The sequence below is a fragment of the Corticium candelabrum genome, chromosome 12 (genome assembly GCF_963422355.1).
Source record: "Corticium candelabrum chromosome 12, ooCorCand1.1, whole genome shotgun sequence".
NCBI classification, from domain to species: domain Eukaryota; kingdom Metazoa; phylum Porifera; class Homoscleromorpha; order Homosclerophorida; family Plakinidae; genus Corticium; species Corticium candelabrum.
Genome location: NC_085096.1, coordinates 5,684,755 through 5,697,254, shown reverse-complemented (window position 1 = coordinate 5,697,254; position 12,500 = coordinate 5,684,755). Strand labels below are relative to the sequence as shown.

The 12,500-nt window shown below is 43.4% G+C and overlaps 1 protein-coding gene and 1 long non-coding RNA gene across 3 annotated transcripts in view; one reads left to right on the top strand and one right to left on the bottom strand.

The window, feature by feature from the left end:
* LOC134187828 (uncharacterized) overlaps positions 1 to 4,176 on the bottom strand; it is a 6,339-nt gene extending 2,163 nt beyond the window's left edge. Inside the window, exons 1-2 of the long non-coding RNA XR_009971170.1 lie at positions 3,835 to 4,176; positions 2,829 to 2,928 (exon numbers count right to left, since the gene is read on the bottom strand). This is a non-coding gene — a long non-coding RNA (uncharacterized LOC134187828). The remainder of the gene's footprint in view (positions 1 to 2,828; positions 2,929 to 3,834) is intronic.
* A 46-nt stretch (positions 4,177 to 4,222) lies between these two features.
* Positions 4,223 to 11,141, top strand: LOC134188185 (kinesin light chain 3-like). Of its 2 annotated transcripts, none has more exons than XM_062656388.1 (7): positions 4,223 to 4,254; positions 4,719 to 4,794; positions 4,852 to 4,980; positions 5,088 to 5,213; positions 6,746 to 6,865; positions 8,820 to 8,945; positions 10,891 to 11,141. In XM_062656388.1, the coding sequence occupies exons 2-7, from the start codon at positions 4,773 to 4,775 to the stop codon at positions 11,016 to 11,018; spliced, it is 651 nt and encodes a 216-aa protein (XP_062512372.1). In that variant the 5' UTR covers positions 4,223 to 4,254; positions 4,719 to 4,772; the 3' UTR covers positions 11,019 to 11,141. The 2 variants fall into 2 exon arrangements, with proteins under 2 accessions (XP_062512372.1, XP_062512371.1); XM_062656387.1 differs by lacking the exon at positions 4,223 to 4,254 and adding an exon at positions 4,540 to 4,652.
* Positions 11,142 to 12,500: the final 1,359 nt, after the last annotated feature.

The following is a 12,500-nucleotide window of genomic DNA, read 5'->3' as shown; positions in this document are numbered from 1 at the left end:
TTAGGGTGCCAGTTTGGGTGCCACATCCTTTTTCTTCAAGCTTTTGTCTTCAAGCTTTTGCCTTCAAGCTTTGTCACACTTCAGTGGAAGGTTGTCGACCTAATGATAGGGATGGACACTGCAATGTCTATTTGTATCTGTAGGTTTGGGTATTGATGATGTAATCAACGACAGACATGGACATGTCTAAATGGTGGGAAGGAGTACCACTACAATCTGAATTGTTTATTGATGGCTGAATTCTCATAGCACAGCTGACAAACAAAGAGAGTTGAAGCCTTATGATGACATCACGTTCATCTATTGGTTGGTAACGAAACCGCTTCTCTTCTATTGATCGGAATAGCTTCATTTCCATCTGCAATAATCAAGTATAAATACGGTCAGTCACACATCAGACCACTACTATACCCTTAGCCCAGATAACCGGGCCTCAGGTAATTACCTATTATTAGCTGGTGGAAACTACAGTTTGGGAGATTGCTGCCACTTCCACAGTGTGCTTACAGTTACGTGTAGCTGAACATGTATGACTATGCTCAATGGTGTGTGTGTGTGTGTGTGTTTGTGTGTGTGTGTGTGTGTGTGTGTGTGTGTGTGTGTGTGTGTGTGTGTGTGTGTGTGTGTGTGTGTGTGTGTGTGTGTGTGTGTGTGAAAGCACTGATCGCACCTTTGTAACTGCATTTATTCAGCTATGAGCCTATCAGAAAAGGGACTTTGTAAAGCCAATATCGGACACTGACGTACGAAAACCAGACAAAGATTTCTTGTATCTAAGGCATGTATGTAGAGAGTAGTCACACGGTAACACGACGTGCTAGATTCAGCTTCATTACTTGATGTATTGCTGTTCACGGTGACAAAGTAGAACTTCCGCTGCTTTTCCTGTATATCGGACACACCCATCAAATATTGAACAGCCGCCGGTTTTTGCTTTCGATGGTACCACAGTTCACTGTCTGCACCTTGAAATAATAGGTACGTCTCTTCTACTCGCAGTGAAAACAACAGATCAGCAGCTTTGCACATTGCTCTTCAGGATGCTGGAGAAGAGGGGCGAGTCTTGTTCTCTAATATCGGACACCCGAGTTTGCTTGATATGAGTGCAATATAGGCGAGAACCGTGAAGAATTGTGTTAATACTGACTGCAGACGTTTTGTAAATGCTTGACGAGCATGAAGAGCCTTTGACTCGTCTCTGTATCGAAAGAATTAGCTAGATATGGCCGTCCACAAACAAATGAATGAATCTACAGGTGCTAAACTGAGAACATTTATAGCCCTCCGTCATCTAGCACATCCTGAACATCGTCATCGTTCGCGAACAAATGAATCTAGAGACGGCGGTAGTAGATAGCCTCACGTAGCCAGACCCTACTGTCGCATCATACATGTCGCCTTGACATCTAGAACACAGCTTTTTTGCGATCGTAGTTGTCTATTCCGCATCTATATTGACAATACAAGTATCATAGGAGTCATTTCAAGGTCTACCTTTCTCTCCAAATACTTCTTTTGTTTGATACGGAGACGAGTCAAAGACTTTCCGTGTTCGGTGGGCATTTAGTAGACGTCTGCAGTCAACATTAACATAATTCTTCACCTATATTGCACTCGCATCAAGCAAACTCGGGTGTCTGATATTAGAGAACAAGACTCACCCCTCCTCTCCAGCTTTCTGAAGAGCAACATGCAAAGCTGCCGATCTGCTGTTATCACTGCGAGTAGAAGAGACATGTACGTACCTATTATTTCAAGGTGCAGACAGTGAACTGTCGTACCGTCGATAGCAAAAGCCAGCGGAAGTTCTATTTTGTCACCGTGAACAGCAATACGCCAAGTGATCAAGCTGAATCTAGCACGTCATGTTACCGTGTGAGAACTTTCTACATTCATGTCTTAGATACAAGAAAGCTTCGTCTGGTTTTTGTACACCAGTGTCAGATAATGGGCAATGTCCGATAATTGATGTATGCCTCTACACCCGACTCTGCTTCCTGTCTAGAGCATGATGCAAACTTGCGTGCGTCCACCACACTAGAGTCCTCAAGAGGGGTACCCTGCGATGCAAGTACGAGCGCATGCGGTAGGTAGTGGAAATCAAGTTCATCCGTTCGGCTGAGTGGAATTTCACGGTTGCTCTGGCAACCGACTCTACTTCCTGTCTAGAGCATGAAGTAACTTCAGTGATGGAAAAGTCCACCCGAGTCGAGTGCAAGCAAACGCACAAACCAGTCGAAATCGAGTCCGTCCGACATCGCCGGCACTAGTCTCTCGTAGCCAGACATTCTTTCATCATAACTCTGCCATTATACTTCCGGCAGCATCCAAGATAGGGATAGGCCGGAAGTATGATGGCGGAGAGTGTCTGGCTACATGAGACTATGTTGGCACGCCGATCTGATCTGTCTGTCTGACCCGTACTATACCGACATACGTCGGACGTAGATCATTCGTGCATGGTGTTCAGGCTCATAACTGTGGAAGCAAGGGTGTAAACACAGCTTCATTTACAGTATATTGAATGAATTCTCACTTTTTCATCTGTTCTGTCTGTATCCCTTTATTAGGTTGCAGGGCCGTGCTTGTTGTGTGTTGATCATACAGGAACAACATATGCAGCAGATGCATGACTCTTTCCGGTAGACCAAGGGGGCCGAGTTGTCCATGCTCACCACGTGTACCTTATGGGCCCTCGAGTCCTGCACTGCCTTCTGCTCCAGTTTGTCCTGACACTCCTGCTGCTCTCCCATCTCACTGTGCTCCACATTCTATAAGATCTGCTCGACTTTCGTCACATCCGGTTGGTCCAATGGGTTCTGCTGGACCTGGAGTTCTATGTGGTCCACATTCATATGGGAAACCTTTGTCTCCTGCCAGTCCATCTGCACTAGCAGCACCAGGTTCTTCACATTAGCCGAGTAATCTCTGTGAAAAGAATGTGTTGAAACAGAGTCATCAGACGTGCAATGTGGATGCAAATATACAAGAAACAGACAATACAAACAACCAGGCAGGAAAACCTACAGTAAAATATTCTCCTCTACTGACTAGCTATTGTACATACAAGGAAACATTCCTGAGGGACAGGATCCTGAGAAGACAGTTCTTCAACCTTCCAATGAACGAAGGACACTACAACTTACCACAAATGCAATAAAACAAATTGCAGGTCAACGTCTCACTACAATAACTTGTTTGGAACTTCCATCTTCATACTCCACGTGCTCGCTTTCTATTCCCTAGGCAACTTCAATGAGAACGTCTTCACCATGCATGATAATGTCATCCATGTCTTCAGATTTCATCTCGCCATAGTCCTCATCAATAAGTAAGTTTGATTCTCTAATTTCAGACTCTGGACTTTCGCATCTCAATTCATAATGTAAGCCAGTCAATCGGGACGCATTTGTCTTGTTCTCTCTTAACTCTTTCTCTATTCTCTGTTGGCTCACTGCTGGATCTTAACCGTCTTGTGTTAACATTGTCACTAGACAATGATGGCACTTTACCTCCATCTTCTTCCACGAGAATTACTTCTAAAGGATTGTCTTCTTGATCTACTACTTCTTCATTCTTGGCATGAACGGCTTTCTCTTTGTCAGCTGCAGCTTGACGTCTTGTTTGTCTTTCCTACTTGCAACAGACATCCTGTTGCTGTCAACTCTCATTACATGTAATCTACCCAAACAGCAACATGCTCTTGCCATCCTATTCCTCACGTTCCTAGACTACCTATCCCACTACCTGCTGCCTGTTCCCCACCTCCACTTCCGGTATCCTCACTCTACTACCCACAGAATATCCACATTTCGTCGCGATATAAGCGTGTACCTTCTCTGTCTTTCCACTGTCTCCGCCCGCGTCTTCTAAACAGCAAAATCAACATAACGGCGTCCCCAAATTTGCGGATAATTACTCTGATATTTGCTTCTCGTTCTCGACGTGGTTTTTCCACCTTTCGTACTTCCTAACGCCTGATATCGCTCTCCTTCAACTCGATTTCCCCTCTACAGCCAGTGCCTTGACGAGAAGTTGCAAAATAAGTGCAGAACGACGCACACGCGTCGGCGTGAAAGACAATCCTTGGCAAAACGCACAACGAGAATAACCTTGTTGCCGGTTTTGTCGAGACTGCGGTCGCCTAGCTCTTTGCGAAGGTCGGCCTCTCGCATGTCCGCGACTGTGTGACACGCATGCGTAAATCTTTTACTGCAAACCACAGCAACAAAGCGGTCGACTATCAGCTGAAAAGTGAGTTTTTAGTCTGGTCCATTGTTGAACTCTCATTGTGAGTATCGTCTCGTGCATATGCCAACGCTCGGGCAACAGATTGGGCGTGACTTGTAGGGTCGGGGCGGTGCTTCGTGGAGACGCACGCAAAGCGGCCGAACGGATCAACGGATCGTTACGCGACACTGCCGGACGAGTGCGATGTCGACTGGGCAGCACATGCGCTAACCTCGTCTGGCCGGGACCCCTTTTGAGGACTCGACTATTAAAACTTCCGTTCGCTGTGCTTACGTAGTGACTCGCCCCCTTCAGCAGAAACTCTGCGAGTATTGGCTAGTTGTAGCTATTTCAGATCTTATTGCATGCTGGCTTGTTCTATCCTTCTTTCCACCTTCCTTTATCAATAACTGATAGAAACAGTAAGAGTTGAGTTTTGTTCTATATCGTAATAGATACCGAATAGTGATTTTAAAACTGTTTTATAGACATTTCTATGCGCGCGCTTGAGGCGCGGAGGTTGAAGGTCGCAGAACGACAATATGGAGTTAGAAGAAGCTAAAGGTATGTTTGTAGAGAAGAACATAATAAAGTAGTAGTTGTTTTACTGTTTATTTGCAGCTGAGATTACAACTGGTCTGAAATATCTAAATTCTGGAAACTACGCAGCAGGAGAGGCATCATACCGGCGTGTCTTGCAGCTGTATGACTCCGCTGCTGCTAGTCCAGGGCCCGCACACAAATCACATGGTTAGTAGTCACACGTAGTCAGACCATTTCCGTTTCCATCTTCTTCACCTGCTGGTTAGCGGGTATCTGTGTGAGATCATTGATATTTATTGTTTATGTTTGTACAGCACTTCATTGTTTGGGGTTTTGCTTATCTGAACAAGGGCAGTGTGAGGAAGGATTCAGATTACTGACTGAATCCCTAAATATTAAAAGAAATCTTGTTCCAGGAAATAAATCAAATCTTGCTGCCAGTAAGTATCTCAGATAATCATATTTGTTGCTTTCGTTATTATGAGTTCCTCTCACTATAATACCTCGTTTACACTGGCACATTCAACCAGGTTGAGACCACACCAGCTCAGTGCTGCTGGTCGAACATGCCAGTGTAAATGTGACCGGGCCAAGCTGGGAGTGGTTGGAGCTTGCTGGCTCAGCTCATTAAAATCAAGCAAGCTGGCTTGGTGCAGCATGGTCTTATTGAGCCATGTTAACGGGAGTATGCTGGATGGCTCACTCAGATATGGACAAGGCATGCACAGCTTATGTATTGTTGGACATGGCGTGGTCTGATGACGAGTTATTGCATCCATTTTCATTGTTCGTCTTGTTCTAGGGACACAAACTGTGACACAGCAGTCATCATCAAGAGCAGTGAGTAGCATTGCTCGTTTCCTAGACTGCAAACGCTTGTAAAGAATAGCTCCATTGCCTGTAGTCTGTAGTCTCATGAGCCACTTTGTCTACACACCCAATGCCATCTTTCAAAAAGAACACACGGGAAAGCATTTGCTGTGATGTCCATGTTTTACCACGTGACAAGGACACATGACAATGAGTCACACCTACTTGGCTCCCTTCTAAACAAGCACTGTAAATGCATGCTGGTTTGTTCAACGATTCACATCTTGTTGGGAATACCTGTCTAGTCTGGTCGGTCTCTATTGGCTTGGTCATTGTAAACGTAATATAAAACGTCAATATCTATTGTAATTGATTACAGTATCTAGAGGAAATTTAGATAATAAATTGGAGGTTTCTATCTAAAAGTGTACATTTATTTCTTCTATCAACATTTGTTTATTAATTAATTAGTTAATAATTTATTGATTATTATTGATATTAACTAGTTGTGGAACTAAAATTGTTGCCCTCCTGCCTTTTCACTGCATGCTTGCTCGCTTGCTCGTCTCTCTGCTTGTTGCCTGTCTGTCTCTTTGTTGGAGTGTTCAACTGGCTACATAGCTGCTTCCTTGCTTGTCAGTTTGCCTGTTCGCCTGCTTGCCTGCTGTCCTGCTTTCTTGCTTGCTTGCCTGACTTCTTGCATGGGTGAGTTTTTGAGTGGCTGCATGTCTGCTTGTGTACTCGCCTGCAGTTTGCCTGTGTGCTCAACTACCCACATGTCTTTGTGCTTGCATGGTCGGCTGTGTGCTGGCTTGCCTCCTTGTCTTTACTTGTCTTTCTTTTTGTGTGGTTGTATGTTTATCTGTCTGTCTGCTTGTCTGTCTGTTTGCCTGTCTGTTGTGTGTGTGTGTGTGTGTGTGTGTGTGTGTGTGTGTGTGTGTGTGTGTGTGTGTGTGTGTGTGTGTGTGTGTGTGTGTGTGTGTGTGTGTGTGTGTGTGTGTGTGTGTGTGTGTTGTAGATAATGAGCTTTTATTTAGATGTACTATGTCTAGTTTGTAGTCTCTGTTGAGCAGTGAACTTGTTGGGAAAGTCTAACAGACTGTGAAGGGAGACTAGGACTGGAAGAGATGAGTCATTGATGGTCATGTTGTTGTGTCTCTAGCTCTTCATGTACTTGGAGTATGTCTGAGTAAGCAAGGGAAGCTGGAAGATGCAGTGAGGGTTTTACAAGAAGCCCTTGGGCTGGAACGTACTTTGAACAACAAAGCGGATATCGCAAGGAGTGAGTAACTATGAGCTTTATCTTACCATAAATTTAATTTTTAATTTTATTTCTTAGTTTAGTAATGAATTAAGCAATAGAAGTATGTATTGTGTGTTTGTGTTAAGTATAATGTGGTTGCATGTATTGATACTAACACAGCACATTCATCTTTCTTTTTTTTAGTTTACAGTAAATTTAGATTGAGAGTTTTCTACTCTAATTGTCTATTTATCTATTCTATTAACAGTTGTTTGTCATATTTAGTAATGTTTATTTATTCTTTAGTTTATGTGTAGTGTTATGTTTCATGGTGTGGATTCCTGCATTGTGTAGATGTAAGCATTAGATGTTAACAAAATGACATTTGTTTGCTAGTAAAATTTTTATTAAAAATCATTGGGTGTATTTGTTTTGTGTTGTCTGTTTGTTTGTGTGTCTGTCTGTGTGGCTAGTGACTTGTTGAAGGGGTCTTGAGCCGTGTCCTCTCTTTTATGTAATCAGCCATGTTTCTACTTTGGTCACTGCATGTACACGTGTACACATTTGTTTGTCTGTCTGTTTGTTTGTTTGTGTGTGTATGCATGTGTTGTGGTGTCTGTATATTCTTTGTACTTGTATGTCTCATTGCTTGCTCATATACTCACCTTCCTTCTGACCTGTATGTATGCGTACTCGCTTGACTGCCTTCCTGCCCACTTGCTTGTTGACTCGCCTGCCTGCCTGTTGCCTGTTTGTTGGAGTGTTTACCTGGCTACATAGCTGCTTCCGTGCCTGTCTTTTTGCCTGCTTGTCTGCTTGCCTGTCGTCTTGCTTTCTTGCTTGTCTCCCTGCCTGTTTGCATAGCCGTGTTTTTGAGTGCCTGCATGTCAGCTGATTTGCTCGTTCATTTGCCTGGTTGCTCAACTGCCTGCCTGTCTGTGCCTGCATGCTTGCCTCCATGGCAAGCTGTGTGCCTAGCTTTCTGTTTGCATATGGTACCGGCCTGCTTCTTATTCCTCATTTACGCGAGCACTTGTAAGTGGGCAAGCCGTTGCTGGCTTGGCTTCGTGTAAACGCGGGCCGAGCCATGCTAGCTAGGCTCAGTATTACTGGCCAGTCCAGTGTGGGCTGGCTCGTGTCAAGTACATTGTGAAAACGCGTAGCTTGCTGGAAAACGAGCCGTGCATGCTCATTTGGTACGAACTAGCGATAGACCTACGTCTCGTATAAATAGTACGACGTCTCGTATGTGTCCTACGCATTCTCTATATGACTGTTGTAAAGCCGTAGAGAAAAAATGTGAGCAGCTTGGCTTGTGTCCATTGCAAACGTGAGCTAACACGAGTTGTCTTTTGTCAAGCTCAAGTAACCAACGCACGTTACTGACACGCATTGGCTTCCTGCTACTGAGTGTGTTGTGTAAACATGGGCTGGAATACTGGGCTGGTGAGGCTTGGCTCACCATGCGTGCTCATGTAAATGGGGTATTAGTCTACTGTCTTTCTTTTTGACTGGTTGTCTGTTTATCTGTCTGACTGTCTGCCTGTTGCCTGTCTGTCTGTCTGTCTGTCTGTCTGTCTTATGTTTGTCTGTCTGTCTGTCTGTCTGTCTGATTGTTTGTCTGTCTGTCTGTCTGCCTTCTGTAGACTGTATTGGCAGGGGTCATAGATGCACCCTAGAGTAAGGATGAATAAACCAACTGTTTGCTTGTGTATCTGTCTGGTTGTTTGTCTGCCTGTGTGTCTTCTGTCTCTGTGTTGTATGTCTGTTTACCACAAATTGTTTGCCAACATTTTGTCTCATTGTCAGTTAGTTGTCTGTCTGTCTGGTTTGTGTCTATCAGTCTATTATAATGAGTTTTTATTTAGATGTACTATGTCTAGTCTGTAGTCTCTGTTGAGCAGTGAACTTGTTGGGAAAGTGTAACAGACTGTGAAGGGAGACTAGGACTGGAAGAGATGAGTCATTGACGGTCGTGTTGTTGTGTCTCTAGCTCTTCATGTACTTGGAGTATGTCTGAGTAAGCAAGGGAAGCTGGAAGATGCTTTGACGGTTTTACAAGAAGCTCTTGAGCTTCGTCATTCTCTTGGCCCTAACTACAAAGACTCTACTGCAAGGAGTGAGTAACTATGAGCTTTATCTTACCATAAATTTAATTTTTAATTTTATTTCTTAGTTTAGTAATGAATTAAGCAATAGAAGTATGTATTGTGTGTTTGTGTTAAGTATAATATGGTTGCATGTATTGATACTAACACAGCACATTCATCTTTCTTTTTTAGTTTACGGTAAGTTTAGATTGAGAGTTTTGTACTCTAATTGTCTATTTATCTATTCTATTAACAGTTGTTTGTCATATTTAGTAATGTTTATTTATTCTTTAGTTTATGTGTAGTGTTATGTTTCATGTTGTGGATTCCTGCATTGTGTAGATGTAAGCATTAGATGTTAACAAAATGACATTTGTTTGCTAGTAAAAAAATTTTTATTAAAAATCATTGGGTGTATTTGTTTTTGTGTTGTGTGTTTGTTTGTTTATCTGTTTGTGTGTCTGTCTGTTTGGCTAGTGACTTGTTGAAGGGGTCTTGACCCGTGTCCTCTCTTTTATGTAATTAGCCATGTTTCTACTTTGGTCACTGCATGTACACGTGTACACATTTGTTTGTCTGTTTGTTTGTTTGTTTGTGTGTGTATACATGTGTTGTGGTGTCTGTATATTCTTTGTACTTGTATGTCTCATTGCTTGCTCATGTACTCACCTTCCTTCTCACCTGTATGTATGCCTACTCGCTTGACTGCCTTCCTGCCCACTTGCTTGTTCACTCGCCTGCCTGCCTGTTGCCTGTTTGTTGGAGTGTTTACCTGGCTACATAGCTGCTTCCGTGCCTGTCTTTTTGCCTGCTTGTCTGCTTGCCTGTCGTCTTGCTTTCTTGCTTGTCTCCCTGCCTGTTTGCATAGCTGTGTTTTTGAGTGCCTGCATGTCAGCTGATTTGCTCACTTGTGCGCCTGCTTGCTCAACTGCCTGCCTGTCTGTGCCTGCATGCTTGCCTCCATGGCAAGCTGTGTGCCTAGCTTTCTGTTTGCATATGTTACCGGCCTGCTTCTTATTCCTTGTTTACGCAAGCACTTGTAAGTGGGCCAGCCCTTGCTGGCTCAGCTTCGTGTAAACGCGGGCCGAGCCATGCTAACTAGGCTCAGTATTACTGGCCAGTCCAGTGTGGGCTGGCTCGTGTCAAGTACATTGTGAAAACGCGTAGCTTGCTGGAAAACGAGCCGTGCATGCTCATTTGGTATGACTAGCGATAGACCTACGTCTCGTATAAATAGTACGATGTCTCGTATGTGTCCTACGCATTCTCTATATGACTGTTGTAAAGCCGTAGAGAAAAAATGTGAGCAGCTTGGCTTGTGTCCATTGCAAACGTGAGCTAACACGAGTTGTCTTTTCTCAAGCTCAAGTAACCAACGCACGTTAATGACACACATTGGCTTCCTTCTACTGAGTGTGTTGTGTAAACATGGGCTGGAATACTGGGCTGGTGAGGCTTGGCTCACCGTGCGTGCTCGTGTAAATGGGGTATTAGTCTACTGTCTTTCTTTTTGACTGGTTGTCTGTTTATCTGTCTGACTGTCTGCTTGTTGCTTGTCTGTCTGTCTGTCTGTTTGTGTCTGTCTGTCTGTCTGTCTGTCTTCTGTTTGTCTGTCTGCCTGCTGTAGACTGTATTGGCAGGGGTCATAGATGCACCGTAGAATAAGGATGAATAAACCAACTGTTTGCTTGTGTATCTGTCTGGTTGTTTGTCTGCATGTGTGTCTTCTGTCTGTGTGTTGTCTGTCTGTTTACCACAAATTGTTTGCCAACATTTTGTCTCATTGTCAGTTAGTTGTCTGTCTGTCTGGTTTCTGTCTATCAGTCTATTATGATGAGTTTTTATTTAGATGTACTATGTCTAGTCTGTAGTCTCTGTTGAGCAGTGAACTTGTTGGGAAAGTGTAACAGACTGTGAAGGGAGACTAGGACTGGAAGAGATGAGTCATTGACGGTCGTGTTTTTGTGTCTCTAGCTCTTCATGAACTTGGAATATGTCTGAGTAAGCAAGGGAAGCTGGAAGATGCATTGAGGGTTTTACAAGAAGCCCTTGGGCTGGAACGTACTTTGAACAACAAAGAGTATACTGCAGCGAGTGAGTAACTATGAGCTTTATCTTACCATAAATTTAATTTTTAATTTTATTTCTTAGTTTAGTAATGAATTAAGCAATAGAAGTATGTATTGTGTGTTTGTGTTAAGTATAATGTGGTTGCATGTATTGATACTAACACAGCACATTCATCTTTCTTTTTTTAGTTTACAGTAAATTTAGATTGAGAGTTTTGTACTCTAATTGTCTATTTATCTATTCTATTAACAGTTGTTTGTCATATTTAGTAATGTTTATTTATTCTTTAGTTTATGTGTAGTGTAATGTTTCATGTTGTGGATTCCTGCATTGTGTAGGTGTGAGCATTAGATGTTAACAAAATGACATTTGTTTGCTAGTAAATTTTTTATTAAAATCGTTGGGTGTATTTGTTTTTGTGTGTTGTCTGTTTGTTTGTTTATCTGTTTGTGTGTCTGTCTGTTTGGCTAGTGACTTGTTGAAGGGGTCTTGACCGGTGTCCTCTCTTTTATGTAATTAGCCATATTTCTACTTTGGTCACTACATGTACACGTGTACACATTTGTTTGTCTGTTTGTTTGTTTGTTTGTGAGTGTATGCATGTGTTGTGGTGTCTGTATATTCTTTGTACTTGTATGTCTCATTGCTTGCTCGTATACTCATCTTCCTTCTCACCTGTATGTATGCCTACTTGCTTGACTGCCTTCCTGCCCGCTTGCTTGACTGCCTTCCTGCCCACTTGCTTGTTCACTTGCCTGCCTGCCTGTTGCTTGTTTGTTGGAGTGTTTACCTGGCTATGTAGCTGCTTCTATGCCTGTGGATTTGCCTGCTTGTCTGCTTGCCTGTCGTTTTGCTTTCTTGCTTGTCTCCCTGCCTGTTTGCATAGCCGTGTTTTTGAGTGTCTGCATGTCAACTTATTTGCTTGCTCGTGTGCCTGCTTGCTCTACTGCATGCTTGTCTGTGCTTGCATGCTTGCCTGTATGGCAAGGTATGTGGCTACAATCTTTGTTTGCATATGTTACCAGCCTGCTTCTTATACCCCTTTATCACGAGCATTTGTAAGAGGGCCAGCCCGTGCTGGCTTGGTTTCATGGTACATGTAAACGCGAGCTGAGCCATGCCAGCTAGGCTCAGTATTTCTACTCGGACCATAGTGGGCTGGTTCAGTTCAAGTACATTGTGTAAACACGTAGCATGCTGGAAAACGAGCCGCGCATGCTCATTTGGTACAACTGGCGATAGACCTACGTCTCGTATAAATAGTACGATGTCTCGTATGTGTCCTGCACACTCTGTATATGACTGTTGTAAAGCCATAGAGAAAAAATGTGAGCAGCTTGGCTTCTGTCCGTTGCAAACGTGAGCTAACACGAGTTGTCCTTTGTCAAGCTGAAGTAACTAACGCATGTTGATGACACGCATTGGCTTCCTTCTTCTGAGTGTGTCATGTAAACGTGGGCTGGAATGCTGGACTGGTGAGGCTCGGCTGCTATGCGTGCTGGTGTAAACGGGGT